Genomic DNA, 17,225 nt, shown 5'->3' on the forward strand with positions numbered 1-17,225 from the left:
TGTCACTCTTTAAACTAAATAAAATTTATACTTATGTACTTCTTTGTTGACTTCTCAGATTTTGTCTATAATACAAATAAGAGAAGAATTTGGCAGGTTTTCGTCTGTAATGCAGAGGACAGAAGGAACAGTTATTAGCAGTTATGCTAATTGTATGCATCACTGCAGTCCTGAAAAGATTGTCTTGGTAGGGTATACAGAATATTGCTAAAAACAGTGCTGTTAAAATGATAACAGTGCTTTTGAAATTTGCTTACTTGCTAAGAAATATAGTGTATTAAATCTGATGAAGCACGTGGCATGGTTAAAGGGAAAAACAGACTTTTGAGGTGAATTGATAGGTTCTTCTACTTACATTTTCAACTTTGAAAATTGACAGTATTATAGGAAATGTTACACAGTCTGAATAAGAAGAAAAATTTATTTCTTTTCCATTCCTTCTCAGAATGTAACTGTCATAACAAAGCAGAAGATTGTTATTACAACCAGAGTATTGCAGATCAGAAAAGGAGCATGGATATTCATGGCCAGTATATAGGAGGTGGTGTGTGTTTAAACTGTACTCAACATACTACTGGGATCAACTGTGAAATGTGTGCTGATGGATATTTTAGACCACACAAAGTAAGATTTAGAATATACTATTCTAATGTTTTGGTGAATTATAACATAGTATCATGCCTATTTCAGCTGATTGTGATTAATATATTGGTTTTTTATCAGTTGCAGAATAGCTAAGAGCTATAGAGGGGTTTTTTTGTAAATGACATAATACCAAAACTTTGAGAAGAAACCAAAATACTTGTCCAATTGTGTGGGAGGACAGGTCAAGTTGCTGGAGAAGAAAATTATGACACTTGATATCCTAGTGTGGACATGTACGTGTTCTTATAGGAAACCCATTTCTCCTGTGGATAAGATCTAAAAAGGACCAAAGTATTAAAGTTTCACTGTCTTCAAAAGTGCCAAAATTGTGAACCATCCTGTATCAGCCCACTTTAACCAATGTTAAAAAGGACCTGGCTTGAAGATCAGAATCTTTGGCTCATGAGATGTTGCTCTTCTTTTAATGCTCTTCTTTTTATGATTGTTGCAGAACATGTGCTCTCTAAGTGTACTTTCCACTGCCACTCTTTGGAAAAAGGGCATAAACTCTACAAGACATTTGTTAAGTTGATGCTGAGAGTTAAACATATGAACTTATATAACTTAATATTGCATATAACTGCAGTCTTAGAGGTCTTAGAGGTATAATGAGACATTGTGAACTGAATTTCAGCTCCATATGGTCTTGCTTTGGAAGTTTCATGCATATTTTGAAAAAACCATGCATATTTTGAAAAACCCATACTTTAAAAATCTGGCATGAATTGGTGCAAAGAGCAAGGGTGTGTCCATAGGAATATGGCTGGGCAGCAGGTACAGCTCATCCAAAGAAGTAAGTTGGAGTCAGAGATTGTTTTGGAGTTGCTCTAAGAAGCATTGAAGAAAGGTCTTCAATCAACTCATAGCCATTAAATGTGTATTTAGAGGTCATTACTGATATGCTTTACAGCCGAAGCACCTGAAAGGACAATTTTCCCTGCAAAAAAATAAAATCTTGCCATATGATTTGCACTGCCTTATAGTTCAAAGTTTTATAGATCATAAAGTCAGAATGAGTCTTTATTAATAGATAAGCTGTCTTTCCATTGAACACAGAGCCAAGGAGTTCTTTAATTTCCTTCCTCTTTGAACCAGAATATCTTTGCAAAAAGCATCTGCTCTTGTCTTAAACACTTCCATATCTTTTGGCAAACTTTCACAGCGGTTAATTGCTGTTACTTTAAAAAAAAATGTCTATTTATGCTCAATGTGTCAGCTTCCAGCCATTAGCAGTTACTATATCTTTGTACTATTGAAGATCAACTTTTGTTCCCACATTTAAGCTTTTTCTAGACTGCAATCCCCTGATCCTTCTGCTGGCTGAAGTCAGACTAGTCCCTTTATCTATTGCCCCATACTATCTTTTCCCAGTCTTTATTCTTTTTAGTTTTGGTGGTTGGAGACAGGAAACAGATGTAACTTTACTTTTCCCAGTAAATAATTTAAGAATTTACCAGAGAACTTTTATTTTGTAGGTTTCTCCCTATGAGGATCACCCCTGCTATCCCTGTGACTGTGACCCATTTGGATCTCTCAGTTCTGTCTGTGTTAAAGATGATCACCATTCTGACTCTCAGCGTGGTAAGGAGTGCCTTTTCCCTAAGCCTCAAGTCTGGCTGTAGGTCACTGAAGTTTGAGGAAACACTGTCTACCTTTAAATGGTTGCCTTTTAGGTACCACTTCAAAACACTGGTAAATCTTTGGGAAGGCATAACATAGTTTTATGATTTTAAGGTGTATCAGGTCTCAAAAGTGTTCTCCTGTGGGGATTGTGGGCTCTCCTACTGTGTAAAACAATATGAGCTGTTGAGATCTAACACTGATGTTTGTGAATGCTGCTATAGCTGTCACAAAATTCATTTTGCTGCAGTTTCTGGGCATTTGATTCTTTAAATATGAAAAATAGATGGTGAGACTGACCTTGTGCCAAGTATCTGCAGAATATGACATGGAGTGTAATAAAAAAGGAATACAAAGGAATACTAAATTATTTATACCCTCTGAGACAACTTGAATCCAGCCTGTTCCCTGCTCTTATTTTTTTTTTTTTTTTTTAAACTTTTGCTATTCAAGGGACTTGGCCAGGCCAGTGCCAGTGCAGGGAAGGTTATGCAGGAGAAAAATGTGATCGTTGTGCATTTGGGTATCGGGGCTACCCAAACTGCCTGCGTTGTAACTGCAGCCTGCTTGGTAGCATTAATGAAGATCCATGCACGGAGCCTTGTCTTTGCAAAGTGAGTACTGAACTGCCATTTTTGTTCAACACTGAATCTGTGGTTTATTAGCTCCTTTTTAATAGTGAAATTACATCATTAATTGGGGAAATCACTTCCTTTATAAGAAGTAACCCGGTGTACATCTGACAGCCTAGAACTTAAAACTACTAATTATTCTCTGTACTGAAAAATACGGTAATCTATATTGAGTAGTTCCATATAATACAACATTTTCTGTAATAATGGGCCAGACTGACATTGAAATGAAATAAAACCTGTACACATGTGAGGCAGTCACAGAGAGTGTGTGCCTAGATGGGTTTGGTTTCAGGAACCAGCTGATATTTCTCTTCAAAGCCACTGATTGCTTGTCAACAAATGTTGTGTTTAAAACATCTGCTTTGTGTGAGGAAACAGCAGGCATTTGGAAAGAACTATTGGAACACTTGCACTAGACATATGTATGAAATATGGTTTAATTATTCAGTTACAAAATATAAACCATAAAAATGTTTAAAAAAAGAGCAGTTTTGCAGCATTTAATTTTTTTGGTAAATATCCAAATCTCTTAAAATTTCTTGTGGCTGTAGATTCCACTGAATTTTATTACAAAGCTGTTTTAATATTTAAAGAAGTTGCTTAATTTTCTGAACCAAATGTTAGAGTAGTTTATGTATTTGTTGCCAAATATGATAGTGAACAGGAGCCAAGATAACATGGTCTGTTTGACAATTCTTCTGAGAATTTAGTCCTTTTGCATAATTTATCTGATCCAAAAAATCAAACCTATATGAGTAGCAAGACTCTGGAAAAAAAAAATGGCTCCAATTGCCAATTCAAATACAAAAAAGGAGATATGTGCCTGATTTTGAGCTAGGATATCAACTGTATCAACCAATGCAGCTAACTAGTGAAAATGGTATAAACTGGACTAGAAACTGCCCCTTTTCAGTGCTGCTGTGAGCACGATTCTCTATTCTGGCACACAGAATTTTTAGGCCACAAAGAGTGTCTCTAGTCAGTGGACCACCTATGGAGATGAAAGGAGAAAAGTTGGGCACTCCAAATATCAAATGAAGGAGACAGGATTTCTAAGACTTTGCAGACTCTGTGAACACAGTAGAAAAGGTATTTCTTTTTTATATAGTGCATTTTGTGATATTTAATCTTTCCTGAAACACATCTCTTGAGGTCTAGTCATTGGGTAAGATTTTTAGTTTTCATTAAGAAATAAATGATTTCTGTCTAGTAATGTTAAACAATGAAATGTGTGATCCAAATCCATCCTGAAGACTGATAAATAAAAAAAGCTGAGAAGAGCCTACAAATACTATTTCTGTAAAAATCCAAGATTTAAAGATCTCATTATCTCAGGGAGCACTTTGCCTGAGATTTTTCCCAAGTTTACATGTGAACGAATAGAAGCAGCCATCCTCAACCTTTGAATCAGAACTGGAGATCATAAATTTTTAATATGCTTTGCAAACACTGGTTGTATTTTGCTTACAAAAATGCATAACCTGGCTGTCTAGCAGAGTTTTATGTAAACTTGAAATGCTGGACACTGCTCCAGAAGGAAAGACAGCTGAAAGTGTCAGATTTCTCTCTGGTAAGCCTGAAATTTGCTCCATAAGCCCAGATTTGATCTAAGACTGCAGTCTGGAGTGATTCTTGTGACTGAAGGGAAGGTATCCTGGTAACTGCTTCTGAGAGGAGAATTTGGTCCACAGGCTTTGCATTTCACATGGCAATGCAGAGCTCGTAGAGGCCTCCTCAAAACAGTAAGACAGTTGTGCTTCACATGGATGCCTTGCAGTCTTAGTGTCCTAACCATATGTATCAGGGAACTTTGGCAAGTGCACTGTAAAGTTCTTTTTGCCTTTGTAGTGGAGTTTTCCCATAATTGAAACCAAAGGCTGAGATTGGAGAGTGGTGTGTGTCCAGGTCTTGTCCTGATACAGAGCTAGGACATTATCAGAATCTTGCCCCTGGCAGTTAGATGTCCTGTATCTTAGTGTGTGGAAATCCCCCTGGACATCTGCTATTTACACAGCTTTGCAGGTATTTATCAAATATTTTCTCTGCTGGTTTGTTTGTCAGCAGCAATGGTCTAAACTTTTTTTAAGAAGTAGCCACATATTTGCTGCACAAATTTTACGAGAAAAAAATATTTGGTGCACCATTTTGGATATTTTTCCCCTGTAAATTCTGAACTGAAAGAAGTTTTTAGCTGTATGCTCTGAACAACCCAATTTGCATGGCACAGAAGACCAGTGAAAGGAGCTAAAGGAGTGGAACATCTCTACTTCTGGGGAAGGAGTTTCTGGACCTTGGCCAGAGCATATTGAAGAGTTGCCAGCTAGCATAGTGTGGTGTTCCTCCTGGAAGTGGTGGCAGCAGTAGTGGGCGTCACAGCAATAAATATTAAGAGCTGGCTGAGAAGCTGTTGTCTTGAAGCTGGCTGTGGTGGTTTCAAGAGCCTGGCCTTAAAAGTGAACTTTCTGGATTTTAACTGCTGAGGTATCTGAAAGGTAATCCATCTGGATTCAGAAAATGTGAGATCTTTTCTCCAGAGCAATCTACAAAGTCAAGCTACAAGACAAGTAGACTGGCAAGCTGGCAGAAGCTTTTCAAACCTTGTCTGTGTGTTGAAATTTTACTACAATAGAACCCTTGCTGGGGCTTGTTTAGATTTTGATGAACTGGCAAATTCTGATGATTTTCCAATCAGTTTCAGTTTTAAGCTCTGAGTCTTATTCAATAATCCTGCTGCGCTGAAATGTGTTTTCTTTTATAACCTTCTGAATGCTGTGATGCCTAAATCCCACCTAATCCATGGTATTTGTTACCATAATAATGCTGATGTGAACCAAATGTTATATGCCTTTGACAGGAAAACGTAGAAGGTGAAAACTGTGATCTCTGTAAACCAGGATTCTACAATTTGCAAGAAAGAAATCCTCAGGGCTGCACGGAGTGTTTTTGCTTTGGTGTTTCTGATGTCTGTGACAGTCTTACATGGCCCATCAGTCAGGTATTTATATGTTATGTTCATGACCTAATATTCTTTCCTCAGGCATCTGCAAAATGTACTGCATTTCTCTTTGACAAGAGAAGTGCCCAAGTCAACTGCAAATTCTGGTATGTGTCTCCTTACAGAGGAATGGATTTTCAGTGTCATTGGGCAGCTCTGAGGGAGTCATCCCAGTGGCTCAGAAGCATTGGGTAGTGAAGGCTGCAGTAATGCACTGGAAAAATGAATTTTTTTCTGATTGTTATAGTTTTTTCACATTGAAGAGATACACTGAAGCCTGTTTCCTTGCTCTTATACTATTGGACAAGGCTATTGGAGCTCTGACAATATGGCAAATACTCTCTTAGCAAACAGAATTTATAAATATCAGTCTTCTGATTATACAGTTCTTGAGTTATGGAGCTTTGGAGCCACCCTTTTCCCACCAAATCCCTTATGTTCCTTATCTTTGCAGGGCTAGTCACACTTTGGTCTCCTGTTCTCTGTGCAACAAAAAGGGAGGAAAACATCAAATTGACTGAAATTCTAAGATGATTGAATAAAACTCTGTGAGAACAACAGAGTTCTCTCATCTTAGTCCCTTTTCAGGGACTAGTTTTTGCTTTCCTCCAGCTCAGCCCTATCTATAAATGGGAACAATTTGTCTTGAAGTCTTTGAAATTCTGCATTTCTGTCTCAGGGAGCTGCATACGTGTAATGTTAATTTTGTTTGAAGGAAGAAAATCACACTCATTGTATTTTTGTTCCTGTCAAATAGAGAGGTGGAGACCATCCTAGTCTGAAGTGGCATATTTGCGTATATTGGGTGTCAGACTTGGCTAATTAAAGTGTTCTAGATCCATCAGTTTGAATGAATATCTAGGAAGAGGTAGATGGCTCTCTCAGTGACACAACTGCCCAACTTCCATTAATATTACTGTTCTTGTAGATTTCAGACATGACTGGATGGCTCGTTACTGATCTATACAAAGCAAGGAGTGTGCAGCCTCGGCAAAGCCAGTTTGATGGACCCCATCAAATAAGTATTAACAACACTGAGGCTGTGAAAGTACTGAAAAACACTTATTACTGGTCAGCACCTGAGGCATATCTAGGAAATAAAGTAAGTACTCAGCTAAGAAGTCAAAACTCCTTCACAGGTTCTCTGTCTTAACCATAACCTATTGCTCTAAAAATATAGTTTCTGTAATTAAAGGTTACACATAAAGCTCAGTATTACCAAATTCAGATTCCTCACTGCATCTCTGCTTTTTAAATCAGAATGTTCCCGTGCAGACATTCCCAATACCCTTTTTTGCTCTTTGAGTTCATCCATCTCCCCACTTCTGTCCCTGTCTGTCCTTGACATGATATCATCTCTCTTGACTTACTGATTTATACGCTCACATTTCCCATGCACGTGGTTCCTATCCCAAAACTTACACCCTTTACGTCCAGTAACAGTAGATGGGACAATTAAAATCTCTTGCCTGCTTCTTGGCCATCTTCTGTTTCCAAACAACTAGTCTTTATATTTTTTCTCTATTTACTAGCTGAAGCTCTGTGTGTCCTAGTTTTTGCAGCAGAATCACAGAATTGCAGAGGTTGGAAGGGGCCTCTTGGGGTCATCTTGCCCAGTCCTCAAGCAGGGACACCTAGAGCAGGTTAACCAGTACCATGATCAGAGAGCTGCCTCTGAGTTTCTGCAAGGATGGAGAGTCCACAACTTCTGAGCAGCCTGTGCCACTGCTTGGGCATCTCACATTGAGTGTTTTCTGATGTTCAGCAGGAGTCTCTCCTGTGCTTCAGGTTGTGGTAGTTGCCTCTTTTCCTAGCACTGGGCATCCTAAAAAGAGCCCAGCTCCATCCTCTTTGCACCCTCTCTTAAAGTATTTGTGTATATTAATAAAGTCTCTCTGAGCCTTTTGTAGGTTGGACAGTCCTGCAACTCTTGGTCTTTCCTCATATGAAAGATGCTTCAGGCTCGTAATCATTTTAGTGGCCCTTTTCTGGACTCTTTCCAGTATGAGCACCTCTCTCTTGTACTGGGAGACCCAGAACCTGAGTCAGAATTCCAGCTGTGGCCTCACCAGTGGTGAGCAGTGGAGAACTTTGCAACCTTACCTGTAATTATTTTCACTGCACTCTCTCTGCCCATGCAGCTGTGTTTATTATTAGTATAGTGATACAGTAAACAAAAACAAGTGTAAGAAGTGCAACATTAAGGAGCAGATTTTGCACAGGGCAACACTCACTTAATTCTGATTTCTTATTCATTTAATATAGGTCTAACTGTTGGTTAACTTACTTTGTAGTAGTCAGCAGCAGTTGTGGGGCTAAGGACCCTGAAAGTGTCCTTAGTATGTGTATGGAATGTGAAAAACTCCAACATGCTGTGCCCCTTGGCTAGGAGGATAGAGTGCACCTCAGCTGTCTGTTCAGAGTGCTGTTAGTGTTTCACTGAATGAGGGCACTTACCTGAATCACCTGTAGAGCCTTGAGCTAGCACCCACCACCTGCACAGCAACAAGCCAGCTCTTGTCCCTGTGCTGACGCTCATGGCATGTTAAACGTTTCCTGTAAAGTGGTATTTGTAAGCCTACAACTGCCTTATAATTTGGACATTGTACTCACCCATGTAATTTCTTTGTGTTGGCTGGAGGTTATCATGTTGTTAAGACTTTGCTTTTTGTTATTTCAGCTCACAGCTTTTAGTGGAGACTTGAAGTATACGGTATCTTATGACATTCCAATGGAGAGTGTGGACAGTGATATAGTGTCTAGTGTGGATGTCATCATTCAGGTGATCTTTTTTCAGCTTGTTACTGTTCAGACATTATAAGAATCTATGAAGGGGTTAAAAAAATAAAATAATATTACTATAGTAGTAGTTTTGTCATTTTAAAGTCCCTTAAAAGTCACTATCAAGATTTTATTTATACAAATTTCTCTGATTTTCTAATCCATTTGTCTAAAATTGTAGGTATACAATACTAATTTTAAATGGTAAATACCTAGAATTTAATCTGTCTGTATATGGGCAAGTTGCTTATTACCAAATGTACAAAGCTGTGTTTACAAAACAAACTGCAATGAACTGGAAAGACTTACATTTATGAAACAGGTGAGTGTACTTGCTGATTGCTTACTTTTCTAGGTGGATGTTGCTGTTAAAAAGTAAGGCTCTATACTGAATCCAGGAATGTCCAAAACCATTATTTTTTAATATGTGCTTAGCAATAGAACAAAGGAGAGAGGGGATGCTGTTTTCTAGAGCTATTCAATTTTTGCAATTCAATTTATCCTTTTACAAAAGATTCTGAAGTCTCTGAACCAAGAGAGAATGGGATTGTGGTCTTGAAACCACAGAAAATATTGACCCTTTACTTATCTGTTCTTAATGCAAAGAATTTGATTGCCTCTTCTCTGTGTTACATGGATGTGTATTTGACACTAAATGTTATTGCTTGATAAAATTTACATGCAAATATGGAAATTTTTTTCTCATGTCCTTCAATTTCAGGGTAACGGGCACATTCTGAGTACAAGAGCAGCGGGCTTGTCATTACAGCCATATGAGGAGTATTCTAATTCAGTGAGATTTGTATCAGACAATTTCATAGAGTTCAATACAAAAAAGGCAATAGACCGAGAAATGTTGATGACTGTTCTGGCAAATGTGACCCATCTTCTCATCAGGGCCAACTACAACATTGCCAAAAAGGCTGTGTACAGGTATGTGAGATAAAATATTCAAGTTAAACTATGTACACTTCTATTATTTTTCTCCATATTAATAATGATTCTTAGTGGCAATATTCCTGAAGTTTTATGTTGATAGTTCCTAGAAAAAATGTTGTTTATTGAATTTTCTTAAGACCAGTCTTTGTCCCCGAAACACAGTGATGTGGAGTATGTGGTAAGGGACATTTGATTTTAAAGATACCTGGTAGCAGAGATTTTGTCTTCTGCTTTAAAGTAATTGTGTATAAAAGCCTTATTACAGTGGATTACAATGGCTGCTTTTTTTTAGAGGGAAATGCCTCCAGAGCTCTCTACAATATGCTTATTTGGGTATGAGGCAAGTTAATCCATCACTGACTATTGAAAACCAATCAACAAAGACGTTGATTGTAATTTCTTTTGATGTTTGTTTGTGGATGGTATTGAAACTCATCTCTAAGGAAATCCTTAATAGGAAAATTAGGCTGCAATGGATTAGCTGATTCTCCCACAGTCTCAAACCAGAATTGGCAGTATCTGACATCAGACCTTATAGATCTTTGTTTTACCTCTTCTCCAAGATACAGGAATAAAGTTGTATTGATCTCAAGGGAATCAGCTTCATCCTTTACTTACTCAATTTCCTTTCACTCACTGACAACCTTCCTTCTTCATTTGCTAATTAGAGCATGGTGCTAATAATACTAAAGTTATGGATTCGAATCCCCATATGGGCCATTTATTTAAGAGTTAAACTTGATGATCCCTTTCAACTCAAACTATTCTGTGAATATTCTGTCATTTGGTAGCATTTCATGTCAGTAAAATAAGAACTGATACTAAAATTGCTTTGCACACCCACACCACTCTGGTTCATTTAGGGAAAGTGTGTTCATCTTTATGGAATGTTTGTAAAGATTCCTTACAAAAATGTTACCTGTGGCTGAGAAGGTTGTGTCTTCCAGTAACAATAATGGTAACAGGAGACATCTACTCCCAGGACTGCAAATGCTGTGATAAGAGTATGATCACAGACTTCTCACAGAAGACATTTGTGCCTATTCCTCAGTTGTCCCTGCCAGGGAGCAGAGCTCAGTGGTGTTACCTCCCCAGAAACAAACTGTCTTGTTGAAGGTCAAGTCTTGGGAAACAAACGATGTGATGTTTTCCTGCTTAACCCTAGGCTGGACTCTGTGACTCTGGATACTGCAAGTGCGAATGTTATAGATCTTTCTTCAGCACCAGATGTGGAATTCTGTGAATGTCCTCAGGGTTACACAGGAATATCCTGTGAGGTAACCTCTTAAAATGTTTTCTGTATGCAAAATTATCTCCTGTTGTAAAGGATCTAGGTTTAAAGGCAGGCTGCCTTAAACTGCCATTAAAGTATATGTTCTGTGGTGAATTGCTGCCTACTATACTATACACAATCCTGAAGATATTTTCTTTCAGATACTCTTAAATGGGATTTTAAACTTATTTCTTGAATTCTTTTTCATGGCACTAAAAAATGATGATGTATTTCAGAATATCAGCGTGGCAGAGGGAACAGATGTTAAAGCTCTGTGAAGCTATTTTGAGCTTACCTTACTCATTAATAGCATTTTTTCTGGATCTGGATCATGTTCAGTTTATTCCTGTTATGTGCCATTAAGTTTATGGAGGCAGTAAGAAACCTTTGCAGGGAGGAATGCTAGCTTTTGGAAGAGCTCACAAGGGTGAAATGCATCGTGCAAGATGGTGTCATGTGTACCTGTGAGTAGAAGATTTAGAGAGGCACAGTCCTACTGCAGAATAGCAAGAATTATTTTGACAAATAATTTTGGTATGAAGCCTTGTGCTATAGCATTGTTAATGATTCTGCAGAGGTGGTAGAATATGTTTTCTGTTGTCTCATAATAAAGAATTTCACATATTAAACCCCACAAAAGTTAACTTTCATGCCTCCAGGGAACAAAGGGATGAATCAAAGTTTTATGGAGTTAATTCTTATCCCCTTTATCCTTTATAAGCAAAAAACAACCACCAGAAAAGAGCTACAGTGACATCAGTAGGGTTGAAAGAGCATTCAGTTACCACAGTGTGAATGGGTTGGGTGGTGGGTGGTTGGAAGTGAGCTCTTTGAAAAAGTTTTGATGTGTATTTTCAAGACACATAATGCTACTGCTTTTTCTCCCTTCGTTTCTTTTTAGTCCTGTCTTCCTGGATACTACCGTGTGGATGGAATACTCTTTGGAGGTATTTGTCAACCCTGCAAGTGCAATGGGCATGCAACTGAGTGTGACATTCATGGTGCTTGCTTTGTAAGTCATCCTTCAAAGTGTTTCATGTTTCAAGCATCTATTTAGGAATTAGGAGAGAATTTTGACTGTGGGAGACAGGTTTACATGGTGCACAATTTCAAGCTATGGGTACCAAGTGGTTATTTTTTTGTTGGTTTCATTGTTTAGTTCAGAGTATGTTTCAAGACTCCATTAATGTGTTTTCCAATAAAGAATTTGTTTCAGTTTATCATTTCAAGTGGGGAATAGTCAGAACTAATACAAAAATGCCATCATATACTGGCTGATAAAAATCTTGACTTTGCCTGCTGCAGCTTCCTGAAAAGAACAAATTTAAGCAGTGAATATCTTGTTTTCAGATATGTGTGTCTTCCATGACTAACACCAGTGGAAATTGCACATTACATTATGAAGAGAAAATTTAGCTCTCAGATCTCTTCTGAAAATTAAAGGTTACTGGAATAAAATGTCTAAACACCAGTAAAAAATATATAAGCTTGTTACTGTAAATGCATACAATATATGAAATATATTTAAGTATAAGTAATGTGGCTGATTTCATAAAGTAGATTCTAAAATGTAAGAAAAAACAATCAGGATTTTTACAACTCAGAAAAAAAACCATGCACTTATTTTCAGAGTTCTAGGCAGTTCTTCATGGCTTGAAGAATGGCTTCCTTGGATGTCATACTGCATGCAGACTGCTGTAGGAATCCCTCAGGGGCCGAAAAACCATCAAGAGAAAATACAAAAAGATTTTTTCCATGTCTCACAGGCTTGTCAGCACAACACGACAGGATCTTTCTGTGATCAGTGCTTGCCTGGCTTCTATGGAAATCCATCCCAAGGAACATCTGAGGACTGCCAGCCCTGTGCATGTCCTCTGAGTTCTGCTGCAAACAAGTAAGCTTCTTATGCAGGACTATTTTTTGCATCTTCAGCAAAAACAGAAAGTGAGATAGAGAAAAATGTCATGACATCTGAAGGAGAGAGAAAAGGAATTTTTTTTCTTCATCTTTATTTGTGTGTGTATCTCATAGAAACATTGTTTTTTGAGGTAGACAAATATTTAGGCTAGGCTAAGAGAGACTGGGTAAACTTGCATGATTTTGCATAGAGGATGAAAGTAATAATTCAACCTGTCCTTGAACTTTGCACCAAAACCATGGTTATCTTCCTTGTTTTTCAGAAAACAGTAGGTCAGAAGTGTTGTATCTGAAAAAAGGGAACTCAGTAGAGCAATTGTACTGTTTGCTAGAATGAAAGCCAAGTTTTTAGGAAGTTTTAAAATCTTGCTTTTAAAATAAAAAAAAAACCCAAAACTCAAGTGATTTTGAAAATAAGATGTTTATTTTGGCACACTGTTACGTTAAAAACATGAATATATTAGAAAAAACTGAAGTTGTGTGTTTATATAGCTAGGTGCAAGGAAGGGTGGATATTAAAAGTTTGCAGAAGTTTTGGGATTCTGTGCATTGATACCATCTGCCATAAATATTGTTAATAGTTTCAGTCCCACTTGCCAGCTGAGTGAAGAAGGTGGAATTTTCTGTGACAAATGTCTTCCAGGCTATACTGGTTCTCAATGTGAAAGGTATGTACACTAATTTTGGGTGAAATATCTATACCATTGCCATCACAAGGTGTTCATAATCCTGTCTTCCTTCTGTTGTTCATACCTCATGTACAGAACATTCCTAGTAAAATTTTTGTTCTTATTTTGTCTTTCATTATAATACTATATTAAATACTATATTATAATACATTATAATAATACAGACACTTCAGATTAAAATTTAGTAGGGGAAAAACCTCCATTCAGTGAGTAGAGTGTATGACTTGACCACACTCCAGCTGATAAAGCTTTTAAACTCTGATGCAGGTGTGCTAATGGTTACTATGGGAATCCTCTTATGCCTGGACAGTCGTGTGCCCCTTGTGAATGCAATGGCAATGTAAACCCTCAAGAAGAGGGCCACTGTGATCCCTTCACAGGAGAGTGCCTGAAATGTCTGGGGAACACAGCAGGTCACCACTGTGAAAAGTGTGCTGATGGGTATTATGGGGATGCAGTGATGGACAAAAACTGTCGTGGTAAGTTCTTATTTTTATTACTCTCAACACTTAGAGAACACAAAAATATAGTGTCTTCATGTGCAAAATGGATGGGGACGTGCACCTTTGCTGAAAGAATTAATCTTCCAGTTGTGAGTTGGCAAGGGCAGGTTGAAAACTCTGGAGTTGGGTTAGGCTGAGGGAGGGGAATGTATTATGTTAGGATTTGACACTTGGTATCCCTGAAACTTACTGTCATGTTTAACACTGTCCCTCCAGTGACATGCTGTACATATTTCCTGCTTCTGAATGTCACATATAGGGCTGGAAGAAAAAAAAAACCTTCTCAAATACAGTTATTTGGAGTTTGTTTTTTTGGTTTTTTTTAATTTTAATTCAAATGCACAGGTATTTTTGTGATAGATGAGCATCTGTGGAATATGAAGAGCTGAAACACATCATATACCAGATTTTGAATTCTATATAATAATGACTGCCTATAGATACACATGAATACTTTTTTAATTTGGTTTCTTTTTGTCTGAACACAAGCCTGTGCCTGCCACGTGAATGGTTCCCTTTCAAGTACTTGTCAACATGAGACAGGCATCTGCTCCTGCAAATCAAATGTAATTGGAGAAAGATGTGATAAATGCTTGGTAAGCAGATATATTACCTGTTGCTAATGTAGACATTTTCTTGTCTCCCTCTTTATCTATAAATATTGATTTGAGCAGATACTGAGGATAGCAGCTAAAAGGTTCAGGGGAGAGGGGCCTGTTGCTGGAGCTGAGACCAAAGTTTGTCTGCAGAGGTTTTTGTGGCTGAAAATTGCTCTGCATGTGCTCCTTGCAGATGTGAAGCTATGTGGTTGATTCAGCACCCTCCTGCATAGGGCTGTTCAGGCTTGTGCTGACAGTGTGCAGCCAAAAACCAAACACTGTTAAACAAACCTGAGGAGATCTTAACGCTGTGCTTCTGTGAAATGAAGGGGAATATCTGAAGAAACATGGTTGGTGATAATAAATACATCATGGCTGAATGCCAACAAGGGATTCAGCTGAAAGGCAGGCCTGTTATAAGAAGAAGCAGATATTCACTGGTGATACAAACCAGGAGTTTCCAGTCTATGCTAAGTGTAGAACTACATCAGAGACCAGGGCAGGAAACCTGTGCACAGTTACTGCCTTTTGTGCCAGCCCAGCTGAATGACTTTGAACACACATGTGCACCAGGTCACTGACCTGCTCCGTTCTAGGCTTCAATTCACAGTCACAGGTATCTGTGTTTGATCAGCACAGCTCACCCTCACATCATGCAAGTCTTTAAATTAGAATAACATCAGATTTCGAAACAAAGTGTCTTGCCTGTGAGATTAGAGTACCATGAGAGCATTTCAGGGCTGAGTTTTTCACCCGAGTGCATGTTGCTTTACAGCTGGCAACAGTGAAGAGATAATGCCAGGGAGTCTTTCCACAGCACTCATGCAGTGCCGTGGGAAGTGCAAGATTCATGCAGGCCAGACATCATGGGGAGCAAACAAGAGAAAACAAGAGTGTATATTGTAGTGTTTTCAAAAATTTATGAAACATAGCTCGATTCTATTTATTTCTTCTCCAACAGAACGGGTATTATGGGCTGCTTGCTGGGCTTGGCTGCATTCCCTGCAACTGCAGTGAGTTTGGCTCGGTGTCTGAGGACTGCAATCATCAGGGGCAGTGTCACTGTGTGCCAGGGGTGGCTGGAGAGAAGTGTGATCGTTGTGCTCACGGCTTTTACGCGTTCCAGGATGGTGGCTGCACACGTAAGCTCTAACCCACCATCCTTCCAGATACAGTATGGAATTTCTTTCAGCAATATGTTGTATGTTGAACTCTGGCAAAGGTCAGTTGTTTTGATGACGATACGGAAGAGTCTGTAGGAAGGTCTACTAATACTTTGATTAAGCCAGAGAACAAAACATTTCTTTGCTTACTGTGTGGCTCCTTGTAAAAGGTGGTCACTATGAAATAACTCATAAAGGGTGCATGAGAGAAATATTACATCCTCAATAACTCCTTTGTCTCTTTATTACAAAACCCTTCAGTCCCTCAAAGAGAAAGAAACCTTTTTTCCTGCCGTTGGGAAAGTGAAAAACTTCTAAAGATTTTTACTTTTTTTTTTTCATTTAACTCTTTAAATATGTGTTTCATACTTCGATGAGAAGTCATTGACTCTATTTTCTCATCATCACCTGGCTGTGATTTTTATCATGACAATTTTTAGCCATGATAAGGAAGAAATTGTTCATCTAAAAGGAGAAGATGCCATCAAAACCTAATTTTTCATGTTAATAAGATGTCCTTTTCAATAAAGTGTAGTTAAAGGAATGCCTGCCTTTTCTCCAGCCAGATGAAACTACTTTTTTCATGCCTGAAACAGTACATTAAAATAAAATATGCAGTGAGATTGTTATAAGATTGTTTTGAAATGAATATACTTTGTCTTTACTAAGAGTCAAAGATCCCTTGGGTACCTTTACCCATTTCATTATTGGAAATTACTTAAATGTTACTAAAAAAAGATTAATAAAATTGCTTCCCTGAAATTCTACTTTTTAACTGGAATAGTATTTTGTTTCTTAAATAGCCAAGTGCATCCTGCAGTAGTTAGTTGTTATAAAAGTAGTTATCCATCCTATTGTTCAATAAGCAATTCTTGAGATTAATCCTTTCACTTGCTTGAGAACATTAGCATATCTCCTGATGAGTTTTTTGTCCTTTATAATAGAAATGTTTTCCTACAAATGTATTCTACTCCAAAAGTAATTTTGTTTGGTTCTGTTGATTCCCCCGTGGAAATGCAGCACTGCTGTTTGAATTGCATGACTATTTCCCCTGTGGAAATGCAGCACTGCTGTTTGAAACACCAAACAGGCTAAGTCAATAAGCAGTAATGGGCTTCCAGTAAAAAGAAAAAGTCACTGTGATCATGATTTGTTTCTCAGTGATTAGGGGTGGCAAGGAGTTCCTAGTGGAATAGACAAATGTACTGCATAAGAAAAGTAAGACTATCGGTGGACTTGGAGTTCCTTCTCTGTAGGAAAGTGGGATAAAATTACCTGTTTGGTCCTGTTTCTCTTGCAGCCTGTGACTGTGCCCATACTCAGAACAACTGCAATGCTGATTCTGGCCAATGCATTTGTCCCCCTCACACTCAGGGACAAAAATGTGAACTCTGCGAAGAAAATTACTGGGGACTCTCTCCTAAACTTGGTTGCAAGGTATGGTAGGCTGGGTGAAAAGCTATGGC

At 38.1% G+C, this 17,225-nt stretch overlaps 1 protein-coding gene across 1 annotated transcript in view; it reads left to right on the forward strand.

Moving 5' to 3' along the window:
* Positions 1–17,225, forward strand: part of LAMA1 (laminin subunit alpha 1) — a 98,674-nt gene that overhangs the window by 37,207 nt on the left and 44,242 nt on the right. Inside the window, exons 8-22 of the mRNA XM_015618692.3 lie at positions 446–624; positions 2,121–2,226; positions 2,719–2,879; positions 5,755–5,895; positions 6,824–6,997; positions 8,576–8,677; positions 9,398–9,609; positions 10,781–10,892; positions 11,790–11,900; positions 12,655–12,782; positions 13,387–13,473; positions 13,762–13,973; positions 14,487–14,593; positions 15,558–15,738; positions 17,060–17,196. Of these exons, the coding sequence (XP_015474178.1) occupies positions 446–624; positions 2,121–2,226; positions 2,719–2,879; positions 5,755–5,895; positions 6,824–6,997; positions 8,576–8,677; positions 9,398–9,609; positions 10,781–10,892; positions 11,790–11,900; positions 12,655–12,782; positions 13,387–13,473; positions 13,762–13,973; positions 14,487–14,593; positions 15,558–15,738; positions 17,060–17,196 (2,150 nt within the window). The remainder of the gene's footprint in view (positions 1–445; positions 625–2,120; positions 2,227–2,718; positions 2,880–5,754; positions 5,896–6,823; positions 6,998–8,575; positions 8,678–9,397; positions 9,610–10,780; positions 10,893–11,789; positions 11,901–12,654; positions 12,783–13,386; positions 13,474–13,761; positions 13,974–14,486; positions 14,594–15,557; positions 15,739–17,059; positions 17,197–17,225) is intronic.

Source organism: Parus major, chromosome 2, assembly GCF_001522545.3.
Source record: "Parus major isolate Abel chromosome 2, Parus_major1.1, whole genome shotgun sequence".
Lineage (NCBI taxonomy): Eukaryota > Metazoa > Chordata > Aves > Passeriformes > Paridae > Parus > Parus major.